Source organism: Callorhinus ursinus, unplaced genomic scaffold (genome assembly GCF_003265705.2).
Source record: "Callorhinus ursinus isolate GAN/ISIS: 27379988/994484 unplaced genomic scaffold, GSC_fseal_2.0 scaffold18, whole genome shotgun sequence".
NCBI lineage: Eukaryota > Metazoa > Chordata > Mammalia > Carnivora > Otariidae > Callorhinus > Callorhinus ursinus.
Genome location: NW_027397080.1, coordinates 33016085 through 33024889, shown reverse-complemented (window position 1 = coordinate 33024889; position 8805 = coordinate 33016085). Strand labels below are relative to the sequence as shown.

At 57.0% G+C, this 8805-nt stretch overlaps 1 protein-coding gene across 3 annotated transcripts in view; it reads left to right on the top strand.

The window, feature by feature from the left end:
• The window catches only part of KCNAB2 (potassium voltage-gated channel subfamily A regulatory beta subunit 2), an 84672-nt gene that overhangs the window by 23182 nt on the left and 52685 nt on the right, over positions 1-8805 (top strand). For all 3 annotated transcript variants that reach the window (XM_025856319.2, XM_073903440.1, XM_025856318.2), the window contains exon 2: positions 8582-8710. In XM_025856319.2, coding sequence (XP_025712104.1) covers positions 8634-8710 — 77 coding nt within the window. In that variant the 5' untranslated portion in view covers positions 8582-8633. The remainder of the gene's footprint in view (positions 1-8581; positions 8711-8805) is intronic.

The following is an 8805-nucleotide window of genomic DNA, read 5'->3' as shown; positions in this document are numbered from 1 at the left end:
GGGGGGAGGAGGGGGAGCACCAGCTGTCGAGCAACCCCTGCAGGCTCCTGGAGGGATCCCTGCCCATCTGCTGTCCCCTGAACCCCTGGCCAGGGACTTCCCGCCTCGGAGTGGAAAGTAGTTTCACAGGCAGAAGTGAGGGTCCCTGCCTTAAAAAATAAGTGAATGGGTCCCCCACCCCTCTCTCCTGCAGAGCTGAGTGCAGGGCAAAGGGGAGGGCAGCTGGAGGACCCTGTGGAGCTCTGTCTTGGAGGGACAGCCTGCAGTCACCACTGGGGGGAGGACGGCAGGGGTGGTCAGGGTGGGTGCTCAGGCTGGCCAGAGGGAGGCGGCAGGCAGGACTGGAGGGCTAGAGAGTTTTGCTGAGTGAATGACCGAGGGGAGGCCTGTGGTTACAAAGATTCCGGAGCACAGAGCACTTGGGGGCTTGTTTCCTGCTTCTTGCCCTGACGAGCTGCCGTCTGAGGCCCCCTCCGCCCAGGCGCCAGGTGGGGGCCCTGTCCACTTGTGGTTGACAGCATCAGGATGGAGCCGGGAAGCCACCATGCCCGTGGTCCCAGCTTCCATTTCCTCGCAGGGAGGGAGGACGGCTGTTCCCAAGACTGGGGGCCTTTGGCCACGGAGCGTGGCAGACTCCCATCCAGCACTGTGCACACCCTGGACGTAGCCGGGAGCCACAGCAAGGCTTCTGCTTCACTGGGGAGCCCCTCAGCCTGCAGGTACATGAGAAGTGGGTGTGGATCTGGGTGGGCTGCATTCAGGGAGAGGCATTTCAGTGTTGCTTTGGGAAAGTTGGAATTTGGGGCCCATGATGTTTTGTTTTGTTTTTTTAATTGTGGCACTGATTAGATACAAATGGGGCCTCTGCCTGCAAGAGTGTAGGCCTGAGCCGAGCCCTATGGTGGGTTGACCTGTTTGTACTCAGGGGACAGGCATTGGAATGTTGCTTTGGAAAGACTGAAAAATTCTACTCTGCCATCTTTTCAAGAAATTCTTACGGGTACTCCGTGGCTTGGTCCCAGTGCCTCTGCTGCTGTCCCACCACGTGATGTGCACGCTGTTTCACGTCAGGTTGGCAGGTCACCATGCCACTCAGTCCCCCTGGCTCAGGAGCTTGGAGGGCAGATGGCAGTTTCTCAGCGGCAGAGAGCAGGGGGTCCTGGCCACGGCATCCAGCCCATAGGAATTTTTCACAGTTCTCCCTGCTCCCCAGCTGAATCGGAGCAAGACCTGATGATGCTCCTTGGGAACTGGGTTGTGGATCTCCAGACTGCCCCCCAGGGCCCCGGGCCACCCCTGCAGTGACTGGGCCTCTCTGCTTTACTCCCCAGGGTGACCCCACAGGCAGAGCCGATGCCCCGAGCATGCTCAGACTCGCAGGCCTTCGGCGGCGGCACGCACTCTTACTCACAGGGGAGAAGTGGGGTTTCGTCTGGCAGCACCCCGCTCGTGGGACAGAGAGGAAGGGTGTGTTACGCAAGTACCCTTCCGGATCTGAGTGGTTTTGAGCAATTACACCTCTTCCTGTCTCTTGGCGAGTGCTGGCTGCCATGGCTCCTGCAGCTTCAGCCCCATAAAAGGTGGCGGTTTCGTGCCTTGTAATAGTCATAGTGGTACTTCAGGGCTTTGGCGAGGAGTTCCAGCGTTCGAGAAGCAATGTGCAAAGTGACATGTGTTCAAGAGGCAGAAGCTCGCGTCCGAGGCTTCCGGGGAGACCACCTGCTGTCCCCCACGCCCAGCAGGGCAAGCCTCTCCGGTCTTCTTCCGCTCGGGCAGCGTGCACTGAGCACCCGCCGTGTGCCCGCTGCTCTGGGCACTGGGACACAACTGGGGAATGAAAGAGACAAAGCTCCCTGCCCGGTGGAGCGGACATCCCCAGGGTCTCAGAGGAGACGGGGAAGGAGGAAACGTGGGGAATAGTGCATTGCTGGTGTCTCGGTAGTGACCAGTGCCATACCTCCCGGTGCTCACGCCCACCCCCTTATTAGGATTGGTCTTTGCAGCCAAGAGAACATTTCTGAGCCTTGGTCCTAAAGGGCATCACAACTTTTCTCCCTCAACCCCTCCCTTGGCTGCCTTGGCATGAGAGACCCAGGTGGAGAGGAGGGGCCCCTACTCACCTCTGTGTGTATGAAACCTCTAACACCTCAGCCCAGTGAACACGCTGGCCACAACCTTAGGAGAGCCCCCCAGCCAGATCTGCCCGACCAGAGCAACTCCCAATTCCTGACCTTGCAAAACAGTGTGAGAAATCCTTGTCTCCCATGTAACCCGTGTCACGTAGCAATAGATAATTCATACAGTGTTGTAATTCTTAAGACTTCAGCTATGTGGGGACAAGCCTTCTAGAACCTTCGGGCTTCCAGGATGATCAAGAATTGGGATGCAGCCACAGAGGGCTCAGGAAACACAGTTCCGTCATGACACTGAGTCGTACCTATGTGTGGCTGGTCACATCCACAAGAGATTAGCCTTTTTCCGGGGACATGGAAAAGATGAACAGCCCCTGAGAACAAAGCAGAGAGGCAGCAAGGGAAAAGCGATGTGGTAGCAAGTCTGAGGACCCTAAAAAGTGCTTTTCTGGAAGGTAAGACCACCACCTGGGAGCAGACTGGGGCACGTCTGCACAGCGACAACTTCACTTGCCTTGTGCACGTGGTGCAGACACTGAGGAAGGAGGTATGATCAGGGACTCCCGGGCCCTGGGCTGGCACCTGCCCTGCGCCAGGGCCAGGCACAGGTAGATCCCAGCCCGTGGCCCTCACGGTGTACCCCAACCTGTGGGCACGTCGGATCTTCCCCGACTCCCGTCATCCTGTTTCACAGATAGAGAAACTGACACTTAGGAAGGTGGAAAATTTGCCCAAGGTCATACACCAGATCCGAACCCAATTGGGCCTCAGCTCCCTCCCTGACACTTGGAATGGTCTCCTCGGGTCATGCAACAAGGTGGGATTGTGTCATCAGACTGGCCTTGGAGGAGGACACACGTACTCTGGTGGCTCTGGCGAGGTTTCGGGTCAGAAAGTCACCCAGAGCTTGAAGTGCTAACTTCGCATCAGGAGGTCTGGCTAAATAAAGGTTCCTGCCACCCAAGTGTTCTCATGATCCGGAAGGTACAGTGGGGAGACAGGGGAGCCCTCTTCCAGTAACCGGAAGTCCCTCTCATGACTCACCAGAGTCATATCTTCATGAGATAAGGATGACCCTGCAGGTTAAAGCCCGCAGAACGTACTTCCAGGAGGGCAAAAGTCACCTTCCACATAACAGTCCTGGTGGCTGGCCCCACGTCCCAAGGTGGCTGGCGGTGCCCAGTCTAGGCTGGGTGGCTCTTGCGCGTTCAGCTGTCCCCTTTGGACCAGCAGGGTGGTCTGGGGCGCGTTCGTCTGTGGCCGTGGTGGAGGCAAGTCTCCCGTAGCTGAGGCTGGAGTTGACACATTGTCATTGCTCATCTCCTTTGGCCAAAGCACATGTGACTGTATGAGTGTGCATGCGTGTGTGTGCTTGTGAGTGTGAGCAAGTGCGTGAGTCTGAGCATGTGTGTGCATGTGAGTGTGTGTGTGACAGCATGAGTGTGTGTGAGCGAGTGCATGCAAGAACGTGTGTGTGTGAGCATGTGTGTGCATGCATGTGACAGCATGAGTGCGTGTGAGCAAGTGTGTGGGGGAGAGCATGTATGTGAACGACTGTATGTGAGCGTGGGTGTGAGCGTGTGAGTGTGAGTGGAGAAATCAGGGAGAGGGCAGAGGGAAGGCGTGCAAACGAGACAAAATACAGACAGTCGGGGAATGGGATGAGAGCATACGGTGTTCATTGCTGTGCTGATTCTTCACAACTTTAATGTTATTTGGAAGTTTTCAGAATAGTAAGCTGAGGAGAAAGGCAGTGCCCACAGATGGAGCCCCCGCCTCTGAGGGGCCTGTCGTCATTGCCAGCCGCCTTTCCCACGACGATGGAGAGCTAGGATTTACCCAGCATCTTCCCTCCTGAGCGCAAAATGTTTTCGTGTCTTCCTTCTCTCCGTTCCCGTGAGAAAGTATGGGCGGGCATTTGTGAGCGCTCCATGCTTCAGTTTCTCTGAGGATGACTCAGGTGGCTTGCTCAGGGTCACACACAGACCAAGTGGAAGTGCTGGGGACAGGGGACCCAGACTGTGGACCCCCAGCCTGCACCCTGAGCCAGCTGTCCCTCCTGGGCCCGGCCGGTTCTCAAGTGGTTTCTGAAGCCTTTGTCCAGAGCCGTCCCTTTTGTGGACAGGGGCAGCCCTGCCTGCCCGCCTCCCTCCCTCCGTGGTGCCTGGGATTGGCAGCATCCTGCTGGGACGTCAACTTCTCCGGGATTGGCCACCGGGCACACGCAGTCTCTCCTGGCTGGACTGTGGCAGCTGCAGAGGTCAGGGCTCTGGGCAGGTCAGCAGAATGCAAGGCAGGGGGCATGGGAAGCCTCCAGTCCCTCTCCCTCCCCTGGAAGTTGGCAAAGGTGGCAGCTCCCCAGGAGGAATGAGGTTGTCCCTCGTGAAGTGGGCCACCAGAACGTGGCCAGTGCCTGAGCTGGGGAGTTGGCTGCTGGCTCAGAGGGAGCCTGACCTTCAGGAGTCCAGGCAAGGCAGAGGCGAGGAGTGGGACAAATGGCTTCCTCTGGGACACCTCCCTAGTGTCCCTACTGGCAGCCTGTAGCTCCAGTTGTCCCCGTCCCTGTAGCTGCCCTGAGCACCACGCGTGAGACAGGGCATTGCACCCTCCAGAGAAGACAGAGAGATGCCCATAGAGCAGCTGAACAGATGAGTCTGGGGCCCCGGGGAACAACGGGGCCTGGAGGTACGACCACAGGGGTTCCGGCTTAGCGGCGCAGTTCAGAGCCAGAAGACAGGTGGAAATCTGAGGAACCTCGTGTAGTGGAAAAGAAAAAAGGTTCAAAGTCAGGTGAGCAGGGGCAGCCAAGGAGACTGAGAAGAAGCAGCGGGAAGGCAGGAAGACAAGCCGGACAGCATGGGTCCCAGGAGCCCCGAGGGTGGGGACAGCCCCGCCGTCACCCCCAAACTGTGGGCACCACCGGACTTAGCAACAGGAAGGTCACAGTGACCTTGGCAAGAGCAGCTTCCTCTGAGCGGGGAAGGCAGAAGGGAACATTGCAGGCAAGAAAGGACAACTCTTGTGAGGAATTTTCCTGTGAATGGAAGGAGAGAAATGGGGCAGTTTGTGGAGAAGGAAGTGGATCCAAGAGACTGTGCTTTCTGTTTTCTAAGACGAGAGAAGTAATAAGTGGCTGTCTGCAGAGGGCAGTGCCTCATAAAGAAGGAGGAGCCGGCACAAGAGTCGGGGTGCTCTCGAGTGGGGCTGGAGTGGGGTGTGTGCTCAGACGGAGCGCTGTGGCCATGGCCGTGGCCGTGGCCGGGTCGTCCAGGTGACAGTAGCAGGGGAAGCAGGATGTTCCAAGAGCTGATGTTGGTGGGGGGGGGGGGGGGAGCTGGTCTCTGGTTGCTTCTATTCCGTCGGTGAAATGGAAGCAGCAAAGCCGAGAGCTGAGAGGCACCATCTTGGAGAGTGGGGGAGAGCAGTCTTCAACCGGGCTCAGCCACCTTTGGCTGTAAAGGGACAGGAAGCACAGCAAGCCAGACAGTGTGTTCAACGCCGCAGCGTGGCACAGACGCAGGCACAGTTCATGCCCGAGTGGGCATGCAGCTGTTCCAGCAACACCTCATTTAGAGAAACAGGCAGCAGGCTGGATTGGGTCTGTTGTTCGTAGTCTGCCATTCCTGCTCCAGGACCAGCAGTCCTCAAAGTGTGGTCCCCGGACCAGGAACACGAGCATCCCCTGGGGGACTAGTTAGAAATGCAGATTCCTGGGCACACCCCACATCTGTGGAGTCAGAGACTCTACGTCCCTACACCCTCCCAAATTCAGACTGAGTTTGTGACTCTTGAATTCTGGAAGTTAAACACACCTGAGTGCCTGAGCTGGGCATTGAGACACCACCACTCAGTAGCTAGCCCCAGGGAAAGCCAGAGAGGAGAGAGTTGGGGGGGGGCCACATCCCCCGATTAAGGGCACAGGCATCCCAGCCTGCTCTGGGCTGCTTGGCCCCCATCTCCTTCCACAAGACCCTGTGAGGACATCCTGCCCCGCCGTGGCCACCCTTCCTCCCCGATGACCTCTGGACCACTGTGGACACAGCGCCTGGCACTCTGCGCGCCCTCAGCTGTGCCTTCCTGCCCATGGGCAGGGCTCTGTGTTGTACCAGCACCTGTGCACAGTAGGGCCTCGGCTGACACTCTGGGCGCCCGTGAACCTACCACCCGCTGACTAAAGATTAATGACTTTCATGAGATGGTTGGGTTTCATGCCCTGTGTGACCTGGCAGAGCACACTCTAGGAGCACCTAATGGGCACAAAGGAGAGGCCCTCCCACCCCAAAGCTTCAGGGACTCAATGCCCCAGAGCCGTGTAACCAAACTCTTTCCGCAGGAAAGGTGCTGTGCCTCTTTCTTGCATAGATCTGGGCCGGGTGGGGGGGAGGAAGTCAGGCTGGTCTATCTGGGAACAGTGACCCTGATGGAACCCCAGCGTTTGAAAGAAAAGGTGACCAAGAGGCCTCAGGGTCTGCCTGGAGCCATTCTACCAGGTGCAGATGGACAGGGCCATGCACACAAGGGGCTCTGGGAGAGGTCAGCCTGGGTTATGGCATTGCAGCTCATGAGGAATCACCTGATGAGCCCGAAGATTGGAGTCAACATCAGCCAAGGATCCACAGCTTTCTTTCAGGATTTAAGTGCACTTTTATTTCATTCTGTAATTTCTTTCTGAATGAGGTTTTTTTTAAGAATAAAACTTTGGGGACCTTCACTGACCCCATCATTTCTGTCATTTCCATGAGGCTGTCACTGTAGTGACTCTGGCTTGCATTTCCTCTCCCCATTTTCCCAGCATGTTCACACACATGCGCACACCCCTCACTCAGAGGGGAGCTCAGTTATGAGCGAGACATAACCTTACTACGTATATAAGCCCTGTGCCAGGGGGTGGAGGGCATCCAGAGGAAGCCCGCTTCCTGCCGACGGGAGGTCCTCATCCTGGAGGGAGGAAGAGCGAGGTGAACAAGCCCTCCAGATGGGCATTCAGCAGAGAGGCCCCAGTGGGGGCAAGCGGGGCTGTATTTTGAGCCCAGACCATCCCTTTGCCCATTGGCACAGAACAAGGTAATTTTGGATCAGGGACCATCACTCTTTTGGGAGCCATGTATTAAATCCTGGCTGAGTTCCAAGCCCTGTTCTAGGCACAGTGGCAAAACCAGCAAAATTTCTGTCCTGGTGGAGCTTGCCCTCCGGAGAGAGTCAAGACCTCACAACTCAGGGACAGACAGCAAGAAGGTCGCTGGTGCTGACTGCATGGGATAGCAGGCAGGGTGCCTGGAGAGAATCCCAGAGTGTGACAGTCAGGGGCAGGCTCCCCAAGGAGGCCCAACAACGAGAAGGTCTGTCGGAAGGGCATTCCAGGCAAAAGGAACTGTAAGTGCAAAGGCCCTGCGGAAGGTGTGCATTTGGCTTGTCGGAAAAGAGAAGAAAGGGGTGTGTGACCTAATCTCCTATAGAAGTAAATGCCCCTGGCTGCCGAGTGGAAGCAGGGAGCACAGTCAGGAGGCTGACCTGGTGGTTCAGGTGACAGATGGCGGTAGCTCGGCTTGAGGGTAATGGGGAAAAGTGAATGGATGGATGTGTCTGTCGTATTCATTATCTATTGCTGCATAAAATATGACTGCAACCTTAGGGACTTAAAATACAGTTTCTGTGGGTCTGCTATGTCTGCTGCTTCAGGGCCTCACAAGCCTGCAGCCAAGGGGTTTGGCCAGGGCTGTGGTCTCATTTGAAGGCTCATATGGGGAAGGACGCTCGGAATTCCAAGTTCACACAGCTTGAAGGATTCACTTCTCTGTGGGCAGTTAGACTGAGGGCCTCTGTTCCCGGCCACACGGCCCTCTCCAGCAATGGCAGCTTGCTTCTCAGAGCCAGCAAGGGAGAGTCTGCTATCAAGACAGAAGGCACAGTCTGCATCACCTGATCATGGACGTGATATCTTGTCACCTGTGCCATGACCTGTGGGGCAGAAGCAAGTCACACCCACGGGGAGGACGTGAGTCCCAGGAGCCAGGGTTATCTGACCAGCTGCCTTCCTGAAAGCTGAACAGTGACACCAGCCAGCACTGGGCTGGGAGAGGGTGGGAAGCTGAAGCATCAAGGATGAACCTGGGGGATGGTGGTGCCACTTCCTGGGACAGTGAAGACAGTCCAAAATTCTAAGTCCACAGATGCCCCCTGGGACCACCAGAAAAGGGCTCCCAGAACCTCAGGAAAGCAGCTGGGGAGGCGGAAGGACCTTGGGAAGCATGGGGGTGGGAGAGTAGAAATCTGTTACAGAGCCATTGACCCCAACCATCAGCTTTGTCTGAACCCTCATGGGTTAGTCTGTCTGTCTGATGAGGGATGTACAGATGCCCAATAAACTGGGCCTTCACCATCACAGAGCCTCCTGGGCAAACCCAACTGGTCTTTTGAACCACTGCCTCTCTGTTCTGCTTCTCCTCCAGAATCTTCCCTCCGTGAAGAAGAGAGCAGGTCAGGACCAGTAAGGCCGGCTCCATGTATCCGGAATCGACAACAGGCTCCCCAGCTCGACTCTCTCTGCGACAGACGGGCTCCCCCGGCATGATCTACAGGTGATCCCCTGCCCCCCAACCCAGCCAGGCCACTCCCAGGCTCAGTCCTGCCTCTGAGAAGGGGTCCCCGAGGCCAGTCACCAGCCCTGGATCCA